Source organism: Pseudopipra pipra, chromosome 22 (assembly GCF_036250125.1).
Source record: "Pseudopipra pipra isolate bDixPip1 chromosome 22, bDixPip1.hap1, whole genome shotgun sequence".
NCBI lineage: Eukaryota > Metazoa > Chordata > Aves > Passeriformes > Pipridae > Pseudopipra > Pseudopipra pipra.
In genome coordinates, this window is record NC_087570.1 from 1389069 (window position 1) to 1409633 (window position 20565).

Here is a 20565-nt window from a genome sequence, read left to right on the forward strand (position 1 = left end):
TGTGCTGTGTTTACTCCCCCCTCACACACACCTCCCTTTAAAAATTTATCTGTAATCAGAGACACCACGGGGAGCTATTGTAGCATACTTACTATTTAATGAGTGTGCAGCATACTCAATATTTAATGTTTGCATAAACATCTCCCCACTTTTCCCCCTCTCTTTGCTTCTATGATCCTGGAAAAGGAGCTTGTCACACCTACCCCACAGGACAACAAACAGCAAATTGTCTGGTGGCTTGAGAAGAACCTGTGGAGTCTTTAAGCTACAGCCCTGGTTCCACCAGTTACAACAACAGGTTTTCACACTGGCCTCTGCTCACACACCTCAGCAAAATACTATTTTTCCCTCTGCATCAAGCTCCTTAGATGCTGTTCCTCTTACTCCTTCAAGGACCAAAGTTAGGAACCTAAATTAATTTCAGCTGAAGTTTGATGCACAACATACAGTTGTTTGTATTCATACCACCTGCTATAAAACCCTAAGACAACAGAACAATGCCTCCCCACAGGTTGTAACACCATCCCCTAAACTATCTGTGTGTAGCAGGGAGCACAGGGGACTCTCAAACCCAACCAGGACTCTTTCTGCTGGAAATGATGGATGGAGGACACTGCCATCCTCACGTTCCTTGGATCTACAAGGCAAAACGTGGCTGGAAGCAACTTCCAGAACACTCAGTCATGCAGCAAAGTCAAATTATGGGTAATGATTTTTGCAGCCTGGACCACGATCCATTGGAGGCTCCAGTCTCGGTTTTATTCCCACAAGCTCAATTCCTGAACCCCAGCAGGGAGGGGCAGAGGTGTTTGATCAGCCCAGCTCCCTTTAATGTGATTTTTATTTCAGAACTGGCTCTTTTGATGCCCTCGAGTCTTTTTTGGCAATATCACCTGTGGCCCGATGTGACAGCAATGCTAAATTATATCTTGACGGCTAATTAGGGTAATTAAAGTGAAAGTAATCAAATCAACGTAATGAGCAAACTCTTAATAAAATGTCAAAAAAATCTCCATCCATCATAGAGGGTTTTTTTCCTCTTTTGAATGTCAAGGAACATGGAAAAGGAAAGAGTTGGGCTTCAGAGTGGCCCTGGCTTAAAGGGACATTGCCAGGCTGGATACTCCTAAAAACATAGTTAATTTACTGCCAAAAACCACTGTTGTTATTCAAACATAAGGGTTATTATTTAAAAATATGGTTTCTCATTAAAAAATAAAGTTAAATGTGTAGGCTACACCACAGTTCACCAGTTTGTGTAATTCCCTACATCTTGTCTTGCTGAGGGTCACAACCTGGGTTACCTGCCCTGAGGTGAGGAGCTCCTTGTCCCTAAGACAGGGGAGTCCTTTCCCTCGGGCTCCTTTCCCGGCGCACCCCGGTGTCCCGGGAGGAGGCAGGAGAAGCGCGGGCACCGTCCCCGAGCCCATCCCCGCACGGCCCGGGATTGTTTGCGGTCTCCAGGCAACAGAGCGCCCGCTCCTGCCCTCCCTCCCTCCCTCCCTGCCCGCCTCGGCTCAGCTCAAGCCACCCCAGCTCCGCTCTCCAGGACCCACCACACCCCCAGGCTCGTCCCCCGAGGGCCCCTCACCTGCGCAGGTGAGGGCTGAGCCGCAGGAGCCTCGTCCTTCCCGCTGCAGGTTCGCTTCTCCTTTGCCGAGGCGAGGGGAAAAGGTAAGCGAGGGGTGAAGGAGCGGTCCCGTCTCTCCCGTGCCGATGGTTAAAGGTTCATCGCAGGGGGGTCTCAGCCAGGGAGGGCACAGCCCGGTGAGAGCCCCGACTCATCCTGAATGTTCCATGGGCAGGGAGCACTGCCCAGGCTGTGTGGCTGCTTCCCAGCCGACCTCACCTGGCTGGAGACTAAGAACCTCTGTGCTGGTTCTCCCCAAGAAACCTCCCAGTGCCCAACCCCTGGCTTTTCACAGCACCTGGAGGGACATGATTGCTCATGTCCCGCAGCTGGGAGGAGGTGAAGTAGAAGCACCTGTGCTCTGCAGCCCCTCACCCTGAACTCTCTACAACTCCCTGACAGGAGGGGGGAGCCGGGGGGGGTTGGTCTCTTTTCCCAGGCAACTATCAGCAAGGCAAGAGGACATGGTCTCAAGTTGTGCCAGGGGAGGTTTAGGTTGGATATCAGAAAGAATTTCTTTCCAGAGAGGGTGATCAGCCACTGGAATGGGCTGCCCAGGGAAGTGGGGGATTCTCCATCCCTGGAGGTTTTTAAGATGAGACTGGATGTGGCATCAGTGCCATGGGCTGGGAACCACAGCGGGGTTGGATCAAGGGTTGGACTTGATGATCTAGGAGGTCATTTCCAACCCAGCTGATTCTCTGATTCTCTGATTTCTGTGGTACAGGCTCCAGCCCTGTCACACGTGTGATGCTGCCCGGTGAGGGTGCAGAGCATGTCCCCCGAGGAGCTCGCTGCCCTGCTCTGCGGGGAAGGGGACCAGCACCTCGCCCAGCAGGACCTGCCCACAGCCACTGCCTTCTACCTGGCTGCCTTCAGCTGCTGTGCCCCCACAGCAGAGCAGAGGGTGACCCGCATGGACAGCAGGCTCCGGGAGCAGGTCATAGCCACTCTGGAGAGCTGGTGCCAAGGCAAGGGGCAGATTCCCAGGATCCAGAGCAGGAACCTGGCTGTCGTGTCCCTCAGTGTGGGAATAGCTGCCATCTTCCTCTCCACCCTGAGCCCCAACAACGTGGTGTCCTCTCTGTACGAGCTGGAGGCCCTGCTGCGGCGAGGGCGCCCGGAGGAGGTGGTGAGGAGATGCAATGTCCTGCTCCAGGCTGGCTCGGGGTGCCCCATGGAGCTGCTGCTGCTCAGGGCCTTGGCGTGGGTGCTGTCGGGGACAGGGCTCAGGGAGGGGGTGGCAGGGTACGTCCAAGCCTTCGTGCTGCACGGGGCCGAGGCGGCGGCCCATGTGTGCAGCAGGCAAGGGGAGCACCTGCCACGGGTCATCCAGGCCTTCTCCAGCTACCTCTCAGCATGCCAGAAGGAAAGCCCAGACTGCAGTTCCTTGGAGCAGTGGCTGGGCAACTGCTATGGCTTCCTGGCTGCGGTGGCACCGGGGGATGTCTGGGTGTGCAGGCTGCAGGCAGCTCACCTCCTAAAACAGGGCAAATTCCAGGAGTGTGTAGCCCTTTGTACCAAGGCCCTCGAGGGCTTCTCAGCTGGTCAGCTCAGAGATGAGGGAGTTTTGGGTCTGCTCTTGGAACGGGCTGCTGCCTATTTCTCCCTGGGTGAAGGGATGGAGGAAATGATGCAGGATTTAGCAGAAGCCTTTGCTGCAAACCCTGCCCAGGCCAGGAGACACTTTGAAGAGCTTTTCTCGCAGCGTGACACCGAGAAGATTGAAGAGCAGGCTAGAACCATCCTGGAGGGGAAGTTTGCAGCGTACAGGGAGGCTGTGCGTGCTCGCACCGAGCTCAGGGGCAATCATGGAGCTGAACTGCTCCCTCCTGTCATCCAGACGATCCAGCTCCTCCTGCAGCTCTGCCCGGGGTCCCAGAGGGAGCTCAGTGTCCGGCTGGCAGAGTGCCAGCTCCTGCAGGGCCACCCCGGGGCTGCCCTGGGCATCTGTGACCAGCTCCTGGCAGCGGAGCAGAGAACTTACCACAACACCCTGCTGGCACTGCGAGGGTTCTGCTCCCTCCATGCCCAGGACCACCAGCAGGCCCTGCAGGACTTTCAGAAGGTCATTGAGCACGATTCCCCACATCCCAACAGCTGCATTAAAGCCTTGTGTGGCCGTGGGCTCATCCGCATTGCTGGTGGCAGCTCTTACCTGACAGCCCTGGATTACATCACAGCCTGCCAGTTAAAGCTGGAAGAAACCATCTTCACCATCAAGTCCTACGTGCCGTGGAACCAAAGGGGACTGCTGCTGAAAGTTCTCCAAGAGGAAGGACAGAGGATGCTCCAGAAGAAGAGGTACCCAGGGGGCAGTTCAGTTCATTTTCAGAAAAACAAACAGTGCTGGGCAGATTCCTCACCTTGAAGGTGGCTTGTTGTGTCGTTTTTTTCCCCTCCAGAGATGCCCCTGGGGTTTTCCAGCTGGCCTGTCTCTTGGTGGAGCTGGACACTGCTGATGAGGCCTCCAGGATCCTCTGTGCTGATGCCCTGTACCAGATGGGCCGTGGAGAAGAAGCCCACAGGCTGCTCTTGCTGGCCCTCTCCAGAAACCCCCAAAGGGCTCCTGTCCTGGCCAGGCTGGCACTGCTGCAGCTGAAGAAAGGGTTTGTGTGTGATGGAAACCAGGTAAGGAGTGTGTGGAAAAGCTTCCCCTTCAGGGTCATTCCCTTCTGAACATTTGTCTGGCTTGGCACTGCCTGTCCCAGACCTCAGCGAAATTACAAATTAATCCTCATGCTCAGTGCTTTGTGTGCATTGTCCTTTTATAACTGAACTTTTTGCTGTTAGAAGCTCCAGGAACAGCAACAGGGAGAGCTGTTGACACAGTGGAATTTGGAGCCCACGTGAGGTTTAGGTGATTCAACCTCTAGCAAAACTTTTAAGATCTAAATACAGGCCTGAGATGCATCAGAATCACAGGACTTTCTGTCTGTAGCACAGGACACACAAGGACTCAGCTAAATCCAGCTCATTCCTCTCATGGCTCTTTCCAGCAGAGACTTTAAGCAGGCAGAGCATGACTGAGCATCCTGCCCCGGGGACAATATTGTGGGATTGGTGATTTTCCCCCAGAGAAAAGGAGGCAGCAGTGCCACCTCACTGATTATCCCAACGAAACCCTGCAGAGCAGGGCGGGGAAGGACACAAACCCTCCAATATCAGTCTGCAGTTTTCTCCCTTTAATGCTCGTGCTTGAAACCCTGGAAGAGGTTCCAGCACGTTTCATCCTCCTGCCGGGGATTGCAAAACTGAATTCCCGGGTTCTGCCATCAGAGGGAACTATTGCATTTTTTAAAGTGCCACATAAATGCTAACCCTGAAGAGAAAGGTTTTGCTGTTACCACTTCTCTACTCCCTATGAAAAGTAAAAGTTTGGTGTGATTTGCTGCCTTTGGGAAGGCTATTAATGAGTGACATGGCTTTATTGGAGTCCGTGTGCTGCCCCTGGAAGTTGGATTCCTATCTGCAGCTTCTGCTGCAAGTTCTGCATGGGGACACACGTCACCAGAAATTTCTCTTCAAAATGTTTTCATCCCACCTGCCTGTCAGAAGCCAAACACTTTTATCTATTAATAAAATAGAGAAAGTAATAACTTCAATGGATGTGTCTGGTGCATCAGGATAACTTTGTTCTTGTCCTGACTTCCCTGGCTCAGATTTGAATATCCAGTACCTGCTGGTTGCTGTAGAAAACACCTTTTGATTCATTTCCATAGGAAATGCAGTAAAACCTTGCTTATGAATCTCACTGGAGTAAATGGAGGCAAAGATACCACAAGTCAGGCAAGATCCTTTTCCAGGAGGAAAACACTTTGTGGATTTCAATCCATACTTTTCCCAGATTCCCAATAACAATTCTAAAAAAAAGGCTCAGCACTTCCCTGACTTTCCCTTAACTCACTAGTTTTGATTGTACAGTCAAAAGGGGTCACTGGAATCCTTCTGTGTCACAGAAAGGTTCTATTTTTGGGGCAACCCTCCCATGGTTCACCTGCATTTACACAAACACTTCCCTGCCAGTCTGGAGCAAAATAAACCAGACAGCACCAGGCATTTCCCCACAGTTGTTTCCACAGCTGGAGTGGTGGAGAGAAAAGACAGGAACTGCTGTTTTCTCCAACATGCATTTACCCCAGAGCCTGCTGAGGAGTTAGAGATGAGATTCCTGTCCTTGGCTGGGCCGTGGCTGGGAGAAGCCACCAGGGGAAGGTGGGCAAGTGCTGGGTGGGAGCAAACTGATCTGACCAGGTGGTTTAACACAGCTTCACACCTCCTCATGCAAGTCTTCCTCTGCTGCCTTTCTCTCTTCCATTGTTAAGCTGCTACAGAGAGTGATCAGGACTGGAGATACCTCCTGCCTCCTGCCCATCATGGACATTTTCCAGGCTGAGGACAGGAAGCTGATGCAAACCCACTGCCATTTCCAAGCACTGGCCATCCTGGAGAGCCAACAGGAGGATGTTCACATCAAAGAGGCCATTGCCTACCTGTCCTGTGCAATTATTGCTGCAGGTAGGGCATCAAGGTACCAATGGAGATGGACTTCTAGGGGAAATTAGATCAGTGGGTGGGACAGAATGTCCAGCCAGTTCTCATCTGCCACCTCCCCAAAGAGAAGACTGGAACAGCAGGGTCAGCTGCACCATGAAAAGGTGCAATAAAACAATAAATAACAAGTGAACAATCTGTGAATTCCTTGAAATGGGTTGCAAGTGTTCAGTTCAGTTCTGCAGGGACGTCAGCCCCTCTTCTTCACCTGCCAGAAAGCTCAAAGAGTGAGTGCAGCCACTTACATGGGATCCCTGTCCCAGCTTTTCCTGAGGAGAGAGCTCAGGCTGAGGCAGGAATGCTTCTGGCGTGTTCCAAGTGAAACCATGTTTGTATAGAAATCTGCCTTTCACTCTGAGCAAATGTTATGACAGCAGCACTGAGGGGAAGAGAGACTGGCTCATGAAAATGGAAAAAACTCTGTTAATTGCTTGGAGATGGTTCCATTTCACAGCCCCTGTGTTCCAGCTTATCAGCTCCCCACCTGCTGGAACAGATGCTTGTTGAGAAATAGAGATTGTCTTCATAGGAGCCAACTGGTCGAGCTCCAGAGTGATAATAACCTTTGGTACAGGAGTTTTGGAGCATATCAGGAGAGAGAAAAAGGCTCATTACTGTAACAGAATTGCTTGGAGCCTGTCTGCTGGCTCATCTCTGCAGGCAGCTGCGTTTGCTGACCTTCCTATGAAAACATATTTCCAGTGGCACTGATGATTTATCATCCAGTATTGGGATGCCACAGTTATGGATTGCAACCCTGGGCATGTTAAGATCCTTATCAAAATTGCCTTGAAAGGAAGGGGCATGTGGATGGCAGGAAGATAAATGCTCTGCAGCCAGGGAGTGGATGGACCAGGATTTTCACTGTCAGCTCTATGTGTTTATTTGGGCAGCACTTATATGAAAGCAGAGAAAAAAAAAAAAGAAAAAAAAAAAGCTTAGTATCCCAAATCCCAGTGCATATTAATTCTGGCAGGGAATTAGTTGGTTCCATCTGGATTACTCATTTATCCCAAACAAAGTGTACCTTCCCTGCCCATGGCAGGGGGTTGGACTCTTTAAGGTCCCTTCCAACCCAAACTATTCTGTGATTCTGACTCCACTTTATTAAAGCAGCCAAATGGCTTTGTGCCTCCACTCTCCCATCCCCACAGATCTCCTCCTTAGAGATTTTTCTCTCATTTGTGCAGCTCCTATTCCAACCCCACACGGATTATTTTTCCCTTTCAACTCAGAAGTGATAATATGAGATAAGAATTCCACCTGCAACAAAAATAAAGGAAACTTCCACTTAAGCCCTGTCGTTGCACTTCCTCAAGTATCCTCAGGCAAAGTGGAATTTTTCTCTGGCTTCCTGAGTGACTGTGGCTGCATCCCTGTCCCTAGGTGGTGGTGCTGGGGATTGTCTCCTCAGCAGGGCTCGGTGCTACGGGCGCCTGGGGCAGATGAAAACTGCTATTTTTGACTTCAACGCCGTCCTGAAGGAGGATCCCAGGAACGTGCAGGCTCTGAGCGGCCGAGGGTTCGTTTTCCTCGCTCTGAGGCAGCAGAAGGTACTTCCACTGGGCTGATTTCCTGGGGGTTATTCTGAGGGGGTTAAACAGCATCAGTGCAAGGCATCCCAGAGTTTGTCATGAATTCAAGTTTCTCATGGACTTTGGGCAGCGAAAGGCTTGGGCTGGGTGTATAAGCAGCCCACCTGACATCACTAATCTGTTTTCCCAAGCAGAGGGAGGAAAGCTAAACCTTAGTCATGATTTTCAGTGATAACCCAGGGAGTCCCAAACACTTTGCAAACAGCCATCCAAACCTGCTTCTCTGCCCTTCTACCAGCTTTGCAAATGGAAAAGATGCAGGACAAGGACAGGGCAGAGCAAAGAGTTTCTGTGGGACAGCAGAGAACTGAAAGCACCTGAGAGAACAAATTATCAATATTTAGTTATTGCTTCTGTTCCATTTCTTGGTGTTGTCTTTCCATAGGAGGCAGTGCAAGATCTGATCTCGGCACTGAAGGTGGAGGCAGGAGCAGTGATCCCAGCAATCCTGTCCCTGAAGGGTGAAGCCCAAGAGCTGCTCACTGGGTGGCTCCTCCAGCACGGCAGGGCTGCGCTGACCCAGCTCGGGGCCACCAGAGACACCTCAAAGGGAGAAACCCTCAGGGACCTCCTGGTGATTGCAAGAGCACTGATCAGAATCTGCAAGGCTGCACAATATCACATCTTCTACACAGATGTTCTGATTGCAAGTGGTGAGTTCCAACCCTTTGGCAGAGCTGAGTTAGCAGTGAGTTGAAAGGAAGTGAATGTTCAATGGCCAAGTGTGTTCTGGGCAGCACTTCTCGAGAGAAGCCTGGAAATGTTCTGGGAAGGAGTTGGAAGTAATTAACACCTTTAGGTGTGGGCTGTGGACAGGCTTCCTAAATCCTGCTTTGGGGAATTTCCTTGGTGTCTCTCCCCCCAAGGAATGGGTTATGCAGCTTGTGCTGGTGTCACCCCACAGGGAGGTGTGAGGAGGCCCTGACCCACCTCCAGGCAGCGTTTGGCCACCGCCCCACTGAGGACTCTGCCAGGGCACGACTGGCTGTGCTGCAGCTGAAGAGGAGCAACGTGGCAGGAGCAGCTCACTCGCTCAGTGCCCTGGCCCAGAGAGATGAAAGGGAGCTGGAATTTCTCCTGAGCTTTGTGGACACCAAGCAGCAGCAGCAGCTCGCTCAGGTACAACCCTCTTCTTGATCCACGCCTGTGGGGAAAGAAATGGGAGGCAAAATCAGGCTGTAAAGATTTTTCCCTGCCTTGTCGTGAGCAGAAGTGTGGGGGAAGACCTTTATATTCACATTTGTATAACAGTACTGGCCTTTGAGGTTGGTTTCCTTAGCTAAAACTATTGGGCACAGCAATGATATTGCTCCAGCCCACCCATATTGCTCCAGCCCACCCAAATATGTATTATCAGGCATTTTTTTTCAAATTTCTCCCCCAAAGTTCACCCAGCTCCGAGAAAGAATCTCCAGTAATAAGACAGGAGAAGTTGAGATTGATGGTGAGGAGTTTTAACACTCAGTCAAGCATCTGCAATTCTGATTACCCAGAAGCTCTGTGCTCTGAGAAGCAGTTTGCTTCCTTTGATTCAATTTGGGGCTGGTGTGCGCCCTGGTGAGAACTTATATTGTTATGCTCTCTCCCAGGTTATAAAACAAACAACATGCTGACACACTTAATGCATCGAGGGGAGTACTTGGGATGTATTTTAACAAAACAGTAGGAGGATATAAGTAAACAAGTATTAATTTAGCAGTCCCCAGACGTGCCCCATTACAGAGAAAAGAGCCCCTCTCTCCTGAATAATGTAAAAAGTTCAGTCTTATGGGGGAGAGTTGGAAGGTTTCAGAGCCAATTTGCAATCTTCCACTTTGGAAAGCTGATAAAGGTGCAGCTGAGACTGTGACTGTGGAGGCCCTGAGGAGGTGTCTGTAAATGAAGATGCATTTTACAGCTGAATTTCCCTTGCTGCCACATCACTCCTTCTGTGGGGAAGTCTCTCAGCTAAATCCACCCGTGCTGCTTTGTGAAACAACACAGGAGGGATATTCTTGTGCTGTCAATAAGAGAAGAAGAAAGAGAAGGGGAAAAAAAAAAAAAAACCAACCTCCAAACTGCTTTTTCTATAGCTTAAAGTGCACTGCTGTGTCAGAACCCACTGGTGCCACGGGTGAGTGAAGCCTTTAAAATGGGAGAGGCTCTTTGTTTCTGTCTTGAAATAGAGAAATGAAAGATTTCTCTGGAAACTTGAGAGAAAAGGGGTGACAGGACTTATTTCAAAACTGGAACCCGATACCAGTGTTAGAAGTCTGAAAAGAAAACATTAGTCTCTTTTATATTCTGCTTTTGCTCAACTGAGTAAACATTTGAGCTCGAGCACCTGGGTCTTTTTCTATGCATTTTGTGACAATAAGTGTTTACTTTCTGGGGTGGGGAAGGAATTGGTTCATTCACCTGCCTGGTGTCTCAAAGCCCTTCCCAGCAGCACTTCCTTTTGCCTGCGAGGTTATTCCAGTTTGGGAGCGAAAGGAAGATCTCAGTAAAAGAAAAAATACATTTACAGGCAGAATTAGTGCGAAAACGATGGCCTTGCTTTGCTATGCCTCCCAGACATACCCTGGGAGAGGCTGCTCTTTCTGTCACCCCCATCTCACAGGTGAGGAGGCTGCAGCAAAGCAGAGTGGAGTGGTTTAACACCCAGCCCTCAGTCTCAGCACTCCAGCACAGCAGCATTTCTGCCACATTGTTTTAGAGTGTTTGGAGGTTCTAGAAACGTGTCATCATTACCCTGGAGTCTGGTCTGAAGGGCTAAAAATAATCCCCCATAAGCTGAATAGGAAAGGGTGGAGGAAGGAGAGAGCTCCTTGATGTACTCAGTTTTTTCCATGAAAAACAAAGCAAGAAAATTCTCCCATTTATTTATAGTCTAAGGGGTCCCACGCTAAGAAATTTGTAAACAACTGGGAGATCCCCATGGGAATAGGAATCTGAAAGATTTATTAAGCTGCAAAAGGTCACAGGAAGGGAGTTTGCTGCTGCTGGTGCAGCTTCAACTCTTTGGTTTCCTAAGTCAGAGGTTCCTAACTCCTCACTGGATCCTTAGATCTGTGGACATGCCAGAGGATACCCAGACCCCCCCAAAAATGGTTTCTAAAACTGTATGGTCTGTGATGGAATTAGGCCCTTAGCCCAAGGTGAAACATTTGCTGACAATTTGGAATAATTTTTTCCCCCAAGTCCGGCAAGAAATGCAGAATCCCGTGGCTTGCTCACTTTGGGGACTCCCAGGGAAATGTGAAGAAATGGAAGCAGTAGCTCAGTTAATAAATGCGATATTGTATGGGTGCAGGAACCCAAAACGCTGCTGAAACCTTCAGCATTAGGTTAGTCACCCAGCAGAACAACAAAAATTGTATTTTCTTCTGCCTTTGAGACAACAAATGCACTTTAAACACTGAAAATGACAATTTAACTACACAAACACAAGGTGTTTTGAGGAATTGCACTGTGTTCTCTGGAACAATGTGATCTAGAACTCTGGAATTTCTAGGGAAAAAAAACATCTTCCGTGTCCAGCTGCAATTCCACTTTGACCCCTTGCTAAAACCCTGCCACTGAGGAAACACTTGCATTGACTGGTTGTCTTAAATACATTTCAAAGCACAAACTAAACTTGCTGCTCTTTAAATGTATGTACAGATATCTGAGGCGGGTTTGGACAGGCTGCCTCACAATTTACAGCCAGAATTGTTAAAGCCAGGGATTGCCCCTGACTGAGGAGAGGTCCCACTGCTATTTCCACGTGTGGAAGCTGAGAGATTCTCTAATAAATATGACTATATAAAGGATTTTACATTTATATAGCAAAATAGCAAAATCTACGTATATTATTATATATATTCTGTGCATTATAACAAAATAACTGGGGTGCAATTCCTCACAAACCATTAAGAGTGGCTAAAGTATTCTTGCCACTGCTCTCACACGAGGTGCTCAGACCTGCCCTGCAACACTGACCCCTCTCATCCAGAACTGTTTGCCTCAGTCCTGTTCAACAACAATCAATTCTAATCGAAGTCAACCAAGATAAAAAGGCACATAAAGAGACTGGGAGGCCTGACCTGGCTGTCCACTGGGGCTCCTGAGACAGTGGCTGGGCTAACTGGGTTCTGGGGGGCCACAAGCATCCAAAAGGGAGTGTTATCCCACAAAACGAGAGAGATGAAAATATTTATCCTTTGCTGCTTGGCTCATCCTTTTGTAAGACCCCACTGCTGGTGGCAGCCTTGTTTATAACTTAAATATTCACTCTGCTGCAGCACCTTAAAAGCTTTATTTATTACCAATAAAGGGAAATAATGAGAAATCCATTTGAGGCAAATAATTCTAATGGAGTTTTCTTTATTGACCTCCCTGAACCTAAAAATTACGTGGCTCTTTCTGCCTTCTCTATTTTCCTGTTGTTGTTTTTCCCTTCAGACAGGGGCAGAGAATTCACTTGAACTCGAGATTAACGATTAGCACAGATATCAGATGGCCTTTTTATCCTCCAGCTTGGGTAAACTTTGGTAGAGACCAAAACCTTTGTTATTAGCACATGAGGATATTTGTGGGGAGGTTGGTCCCTTCAGCTTTTTGTTCCTCATTCCTGAGGAACGTCAATGAATTCAGAGGAAATTCTGACAAACCTTTAGGCAAACATGCAGGAACAAAGAATCACAGAATCACAGAATCAGAGAATCACAGGATCAGCTGGGTTGGAAGGGACCTCCCAGATCATCAAGTCCAACCCTTGATCCAACCCCGCTGTGGTTCCCAGCCCATGGCACTGATGCCACATCCAGTCTCACCTTAAAAACCTCCAGGGACAGAGAATCCCCCACTTCCCTGGGCAGCCCATTCTGATGTCTGATTACCCTCTCTGGAAAGAAATTCTTCCCAATATCCAACCTAAACCTCCCCTGGCACAGCTGAAGACCGAACCCTCTTGTCTTACTGATCTCTGCCTGGGAGAAGAGCCCGACCCCCACCTGGCTACACCCTCCTGTCAGGATGGGGGTGTTCAGAAACTCCTGAGATAACAGCAAGTGATCCAAGAGTTTTACACCTGCAGGCAAAACCAGAGAATGGGGTTAATCCTCCAACTCGGTGCAACCACAACTTTGAAAAACACCTAAGCTTTTTTGGTGTCTGTGCGTGTGACCCGTCCAGCCCGGATGTTCTCCTGTTTTTTTTCCACTTGGTACCTAACCTGAAGTCTTTTTGTCCCCGCAGGTGGCAGCCCAGCAGGGCCAGGTGCTGCTGGAAGGGCAGCAGTACGAGAAGGCCCTGGGGTTCCTGTCCCTGGCCGTGGTGGCCGGCGGGGCCTGCCCGCGCTCCCTGCGCCGCAGGGCCCAGTGCCTCGGGCTGCTGGGGCAGCACCAGCGGGCCCTGGCAGACATGGACACCGTCATCCAGGGGCACGGCGGGCACAGCCCGAGGACACGGGCGCGGGATCTGTGCTCCAGGGGGCTGCTGCTGCTGGCCATGGGGCGGGAGGAGGCGGCGGTCCAGCAGTACGTGCAGGCCCTGCGGCTGGACCGGCCCGCGGCCCTGGGCAGCATCGCGGAGCGCCCCGGCAGCCAGGCCTTGGCCAGGGCCTTCCACAGAACGGCCCAGCACAGCCTCCGAACGCGGCGCTACCGACAGGCCTGGGAGCTCACGGACTACGGGCTGCAGATCGATAAAAACCCCGAGCTGCAGAGGCTGAGGATGAGGCTGAAGAGGGAGGCGTCGGGCTGCAGCATCCACTGAACTCCCTGCCTGGGGATTTTCCGCTCTCTGGTTGCTGCGTAGTTTGTTTGTGAGGCTGCAAGAGCGAGGGGAAGATCACAGAATCATAGAATCATAGAATCGATTGGGTTGGAAAAGACCTCCAAGATCATCGAGTCCAACCCTTTGTCCAAATCCAGCCCATTTACTAGATCATGGCACTCAGTGCCACGTCCAATCTGCGTCTGAAAACCTCCAGGGATGGTGAATCCACCACCTCTCTGGGCAGCCCATTCCAATGCCTGATCACTCTCTCTGTAAAGAATTTTCTCCTGATATCCAACTTAAATTTCCCCTGGCGGAGTTTAAGCCCGTGCCCCCTTGTCCTCTTGCTGAGTGCCTGAGAGAAGAGACCAACCCCCACCTGGCTAGAACTTCCCTTCAGGTAGTTATAGACGGTGATGAGGTCACCTCTGAGCCTCCTCTTCTCCAGGCTAAACAACCCCAGCTCCCTCAGCCTCTCCCCATAGGACTTGTGCTCCAGTCCCTTCACCAGCCTTGTTGCTCTTCTCTGGCCCCGCTCCAGCACCTCAATATCCTTTCTGAACTGAGGGGCCCAGAACTGAACACAATACTCAAGGTGTGGCCTCACCAACGCAGATGAGGAGCTTGTGATAAATATGCAACAGATGTGACGCCGAGCAGGGTTAGAGAAGTAGAAAGTTTCAGGTGGTGAAGCAAAACTGACCAAGAGAGCCATGGGGGGGGAAAGGGAGTTGCAGTATTCACAGTTCTTTAAAATTATTTAAAAATTATTGTGGGTTATGTAAGCTCCCCCTTGGGAAGAAAGCTTTCTTCTGGCTAAACTGAACTAACTCTAACACAGGTGTTCCAGTCCTAGTGAAGGAAATCATTCAAATGGCTTGCAGTTTATGAATAATAATCACGTATTTCCATGACATTTGATTAGCTTTAACACATACTATTCAATTAAGTGGCCTTACTTTTATGGGCCAGTCAAAAATAACTTTTGTTATTGATGTAACACCATGTGTGTAACACCCCTCTCCTGACCTCCTCCTTCCTGGATGGAAGGCTCTGCCCTTGTCAAAGTGCAGTGGATTTGCACTGATCAGCACCAATACTGCGTAGTGGAGCAGCACAGATGCCAAGTAAACTGTTTTACTGGCCCAGGGAACAGTAAAACAATAGATAATATGAAGGATGAGACTCAACAGAGATGAGATACCCAGTCCTGGGAGTCCTGCCCTGTTATCTGGGACACACAGGCAGCCGGACTCCAGACTTCACCTGGGGCTGCCAGACCTGTGTCTCTGTTTGCCAGAGCAGATAATGGGAATAATCTCTCTGTAGGGGTGTTTGCCAGAGGAGCTAAACACCATCCTTCACACTCCTGGATATTCAAGCACCAAAGCTGGAGCATGAACTCACCAAGACTGGCCCATGTGCAGCAGGAGCTGGGGCTGGAGGCAGCAGCCAAGGTGCTGCTGCTGGGACTGCTCTCAGTGCTGCAGCACTCCCTCATCCCTCCTCATCCACGGGGAACAGCACAGGAATCAGCCTCTGGAATGCTCAGAAGGGGTTTGCCTGTTGTCATGTGTCTGGTTTTGTCACAGGTGGACTTGGGGACACCCCAAATTTAGTGCTGGTACATCCAGGGGGTTCACCTGTGCAAGGGGGACCCTCAGCTCAGGAGGGTTCTCACAGAGGAAACAAGGTGGGACCCAAAACAACCACCTCCTCTGTTTGTTTTGGCTTCTCCAAGTGACTTCCCCTGATGTTTTTGGAGTGTGATAATACAACCACGGAGAAAAACAGAAACTACTATTGAAAACAAAGATCAAAGCACTGCTGAGAACTGCTCTCCTGCTTTGATTGGGATGAAAGGGAGAGGGAGCCTTTTCTTTTTTGTTATATTGTTGTCTCAAAGGCAACAATCCAGAGTGAAACTTCATTCAGCAGCCGTGCAATCAACCCCAGAGCACTGGCATCATCTGTAACCTTCCATTTCCCATCTCATTTTCCCTCTCTGCATGTTCCTTTTCTGCCCTAAGAGCACAGCTGAGACTGGGCTTCTTTCCCTTCAAATTCAAGAAGAGTTACTTTGATTTTAATCCCAGTGACACTGATGAGTACTTTCCCCCCTGTTTGACATCAAGATGCTATTGTTTCCACTTCTTTCGGGTTGAAGAATCTGGCTAAAAAAACCTGCAGTGACCATTTCTGTAGGTTTCTTTAATGTTAAGCTGCAATTCATGGAGATTGTGGAGCTGCTTCCAACTGCTTTGAGACCCATCCCTCACTTTGTGCATGTTTGAATACTTAAAAAAGGGACTCTATACAGAGAGTCTTTAGTGCTTTAGGACATACCCTTATGCCTTGGTGCTGTAAATGCTACAAAACTGTGAAGAATTCAAATATATTTATGTGAATCAAGACTAATGTAATCAGGAAGAGACTGCAGCCTAACAAATACTGAAACTGGATACCTGTTTGTAATCCAGTTTGAAGCTACAGCCATCCCAAGGAAAGGTTAAATACCTGTAGTTTATTCAACTCAGACCTCTATACAGACACTGACAAATAATTCTTTGCTCTCCACGAATTTTGTTCCTTTCAAGTATCCTGCAACCTTAAAACACCGAGGACTTTGTTGTGCATCATCACCAGGTAATGAATAACGAAAGAAACCTGAAATCGTGGCTCAGAATGCTCCTACACAAACAGCTACCTGCCAGTTTTGCCTCTCTGAAGTATCCAACATTCCTTCTAAGCACAGAAAAGGAAAATCAGGTGTGAGAATATTTGCATCACACGGTCAGACAAGTAAAGTTTCCTGACCTCATGCTCTGCAGTCCAGCAGGCAAAGAACAGCTCAGAAATTATGGCAAAGTGTTTGGAATCAACTGTTCGACTGGAAGCTGTTCCTCGAGTTCAGACAGAGCTAAACTTTGAGCTTTTGTGACCTCAAAAGGTTTCATTTCCTCTAAAATCCTGTCGCTCCCGTTTATTTTCCCCATTTCACTTGGTTATGTTCTCCCGGGTCCCGAGAGACTGAACAATCAGCCAACTTCTGCAACTGCTTTGGAAGCTGACACATCTCCTGGGAATTCGTCTTCCTGACTTTCAGCCTGAGCCCTTGTGCTGCCCAGCCCTGGAGCCTGTGGAAGTGTGGCCCTGGCTCGGGGCCATGCAAACCCAGGCACGTTAATGAGCTTCCCTGTGCCCGGGTGAGGACACTGCACTCCACTTGCAGAGGCAGATGTTTCACTTTAATGACAGCTAATCCAAAAGCCATTTCTTTTACTATCATTTCCCTGCAGAAGATGAACTGTGTTATCATGGCCCTGCTGCTGCACTGAGCCATTTCCAATTTGCCAGAGCTCCGAGGAGCCGCTGCCGCCATCAATTTGCTGTGTGACATGGAATTATCACTGCCAGGGTGCTCTGCCTTTGCAGCCTCGGCTATTTCAGCTGTGTTTCAGATAAACTGGTCTGTGCTGGAATCTGCTGGTTCAGTTGGCCATTTCTCAGTGGCACCTGAAGAAAAATGACTCATTATTTAGCAGGCCCAGCATCCCAAAGCTGTGGGATTCAGAAGGCTCTTTCTCCTCCTGCTCCTGCTCTGTGTTCCAGGAGTGACTTTTTCTGCAGGATGCCAAGGAATGCTGCAGAGCTCACCTGTGTGCAACTCTGACACCCCAAGCACAGGAGCATTGGTTTATTTGCTCCCAAAAGTGCTTGGAAGGTGGAAGGCAGATAGCTGATATTGGTGTCTGTGGCACTCAGAAGGTGGGGACGTATGAGGGCAGGGGAGGAAGGAATTGCCACTCAAATAGCAAGGTTAGAGAACATGAGCCAGTCACAAAGTATGGCAGCAGAGAGTGGAAACCAGCCATGATTAGTGATGTTATTTTTGGTTTCTCACTGAGAGGGTGAAAAAGGCCAGTCCTGGCCCTCCCTGATGTCACAGCCTGGTGCCACCGACCCCATGGGTGCCACACCTCAGTACAAGTGTGGAACCTACACACCTGAGACACTTGTAACCATTTCATTTTCAGTTCTCTTCCCTTCCAGAGTTTATCTTGGGCACGTGATGCGTGGCCAAAACCTCCCTGAGGCTCTGGCAAGCCCACCCTGTGTTCCCAACAGCCCCCGAGGACCTGTCCTGTGTGCAGAGCATACCCTGCCACATCAGCTGTGGCTTTGGGACTGAATCACCACCCAACCCAATCATTTTTGTGTCTGTATGTTCCCTGCACAATCCCAAAAAGCCAGGAGCTGCAGAGAATAAACGAGCACAGGAATTTCCCCGGGGACTGTAAAGGAAATTAGGAGCAGTGTCTGATAATCAGTTTGTGGGGCTCGTTCTGAGCTGTGTCACAGTCAATGAGAAAATGTAGCTGCAAAGCCAGAGGGGGGTTGTAGGAGGGAGCAGGAAGCACAGGAGGATGTTAATGATCCCATTCCAGTCCTTGGTTTCCATTTTGTTGTGCCCCTCAGTTGTGCTTCCCTCTCCAGGTCAGTGCTGCAGATGCCCAGCACCAGCCAGCAACCACAGCTCACCCAGTGTGAGGGACAGGGACCTCCAGCCACGAGGGAGCCCCGGGTTTGGATCCAGATCAGTAGTGGATGAAATGAAAAACTGACAGGGATTAGTATTTTCCCACTTTAAAATGACCATCTCACCGAGCATCTTGATTGCTTAGAAAGCTCAGATGTCCCATTATGAGACATTCCAACCCTGGTAATACACTCACTGTGTTCTCTAGAACTCCCATGAAAATCTGAAATGATTAGGAACACCTCAGAGTGCCTGTCACGGTGTAGGGTTTGTTCTTTCACTGCAGAGTTTAACAATAGAGACAATTATACCCTGCCATTTTCTTTTTTTTTGCAGCCTTGCCAACAGTATTCTTGCAATGTTGTTTCTTTTCTTCTCATGCATCATTTGTCCATTCTTGGGCAATAAAACCTGCTTACTGAAGTAAACAGGTAATTAGCCATCTACATAAATTGCCCTGTGTCTGCACCATTAATGTGTTTGGATGTTTTAATTGATTGCATTCTCAACTGGTTTGGATGGCTTAAATGCCAGCTAATGCAATCCAATTAAGTCCACTAATAAACCTGACTGATGAACTGCAATATAATCACACATCAAGCAGAGATGTAGAGGAAAATGCCACGGAACTGACAGTTTAGAACAGACTGTGTCATTTTGAAAGACCCAAATCACTTCCCAACAGGGAAACTGGGAAAATCAACTCTAACTGGTGCTGGAGTTGGTCTCCAAGACCTGATCCAACGCACTCTTTAAGCCAATTTCTCTCCACAAAACATTTTTCATGGAATCACAGAACAGCCCAGGTTGGAAGGGACCTCAAAAGATCATGTGAGCCAACCTCTCATGGGAAAGGGAGCCCAGATGAGATTACCCAGAGCCCTGCCCAGGTAAATCCTGTAAACCTCCAGGGCTGGGGACTCTGCCACTGCTCCAGTGATTGATTATTCTCACTGAGTCAAAAAAACCAATTCTTTTTCATATCAAGATGAAAACTCTCCCAGTGCAACTTGCACCTTTTGCCCCTTGTCTTCCCCGTGCAGCTGGAGAAGCATCAGCTTGATAATTGTCTCTGGGGAGCAGAAATGCAAAGGAAATTTTGGGTGGTGTGTGTGGGCCTCTTGATAATATTATTCAAACAAAACTAAATGAGGCAGCAGGAAGTTAAATAAACTCATACTGGGATATGATGTGAACTTCCACTAGTGCCCCACAAGCAACTTGCTTGAGGATGGTGCAGTGTCTTTGTGTCAGCTCTGGGGGTCTCTTTCTAAGCCCAAAACAGAGGTTGGGGATTTAATGGAGCAATCTGTGTGAAATTCTCTGCTCTGTTCTGCCAGATGCCAGACAAGACATAATAGCTCCTCTGGCATCAATGCCTATTAATCTAATCTTGACTTTGATTCTCTGTGTGACTCCCTTTCATCTGTAAAATGGGGATAATGCTCTCTTTCAGACGCTTGTCAGCCCCTCTTAGCTCTGGGTACAGAGTGCTTTGAAGTTGACATTATTTGTACATTTTACAGGATTGTGACAGAGCTGCAGATTGTCCCCAGCCCCTGGCTCAGTGGGGGCTGCTGGTGAAGGTCACCCCCTGCCCTGTGCCCTCACCCACTCGTGTGTCTGTGCAGCTCCCCTGGCACAGACCCTGGGCAGGGGCCAGGGAACATCCCACACACCCACTGCCTGCTCAGCTCTGCTCTGGTGGCAGTGGCAAGGGAATAATAAAGACATTCAGACACCTTGGACAGGCAGGGCCCTGCCTGTCTGAGCCCCAGAGCCTCTGCTGGACAAGGAACACACACGTCCTTGAGCTCCCTGGGCTGCACAGAGGGAACCACACACCCCCCAACCAGTCCCTGATGGGAAACTCCAACCACAGAGGGGCACCTGGAACCCAAATCCCTCCCTGGTGGGCAGCCAGGTCCCTCTCTGCATCTCCAGACCCAGCACCCACTCCTAATCCCAATTTCCAGGAGAGATGGCCACGAACTAAAACACAACAATATCTTTCCTTGGAAACAGGAATTCTTTCTGTCATTTTAAAGGACCCAAACAGTGCATTTAATGGAACAGCTAAAACTTCTACGTGCTCAGTCAATGAAAACAAAGTAAAATATCTTCATTTTGTTTGTAATCTGTCTTCCTGCACAGCAAAACAAGGCAAAAAATACACCCTTTACGTCACATGCATATAATTGCATTATTAATGTATTAAGAATGTAATTGCAATACTCAGCACTGCACTGAAATTAAGTGTGGAAAGGAGACACTGCATTCCAGAAGTCTTTGTGCCATAGATACCTGAAAAACCTCTTGGGGGAAAAGTAAAGCACATGGTGGAAAATTTGGAGGACTTTCCTAAGAATTAATTGCTGTAACAGAAGAGACTTTGCTAATGCTAATAAGCAACAAATGCTAATAAGCCAGGAAATCACCTTGTCCACTTAGAGGACAAGGCTTGTGCCTGCTATGCAACGTGTTTTCCAGTCTGGATATAAAATCAA

General features: G+C 49.1%; 1 protein-coding gene and 1 long non-coding RNA gene across 3 annotated transcripts in view; one reads left to right on the forward strand and one right to left on the reverse strand.

Annotated features, from left to right (window-relative positions):
- Nucleotides 1-1702, reverse strand: part of LOC135425773 (uncharacterized) — a 42840-nt gene extending 41138 nt beyond the window's left edge. The window contains exon 1 of the long non-coding RNA XR_010435753.1: nucleotides 1592-1702. This is a non-coding gene — a long non-coding RNA (uncharacterized LOC135425773). The remainder of the gene's footprint in view (nucleotides 1-1591) is intronic.
- TTC34 (tetratricopeptide repeat domain 34) lies at nucleotides 1470-13585 on the forward strand. Of its 2 annotated transcripts, XM_064678377.1 has the most exons (8): nucleotides 1470-1674; nucleotides 2358-3934; nucleotides 4036-4261; nucleotides 5956-6148; nucleotides 7571-7737; nucleotides 8165-8432; nucleotides 8684-8898; nucleotides 12997-13585. In XM_064678377.1, the coding sequence occupies exons 2-8, from the start codon at nucleotides 2406-2408 to the stop codon at nucleotides 13513-13515; spliced, it is 3117 nt and encodes a 1038-aa protein (XP_064534447.1). In that variant the 5' UTR covers nucleotides 1470-1674; nucleotides 2358-2405; the 3' UTR covers nucleotides 13516-13585. The 2 variants fall into 2 exon arrangements, with proteins under 2 accessions (XP_064534447.1, XP_064534449.1); XM_064678379.1 differs by lacking the exon at nucleotides 1470-1674 and having other exon boundaries at nucleotides 2025-3934.
- The last annotated feature ends 6980 nt before the right edge of the window (nucleotides 13586-20565 follow it).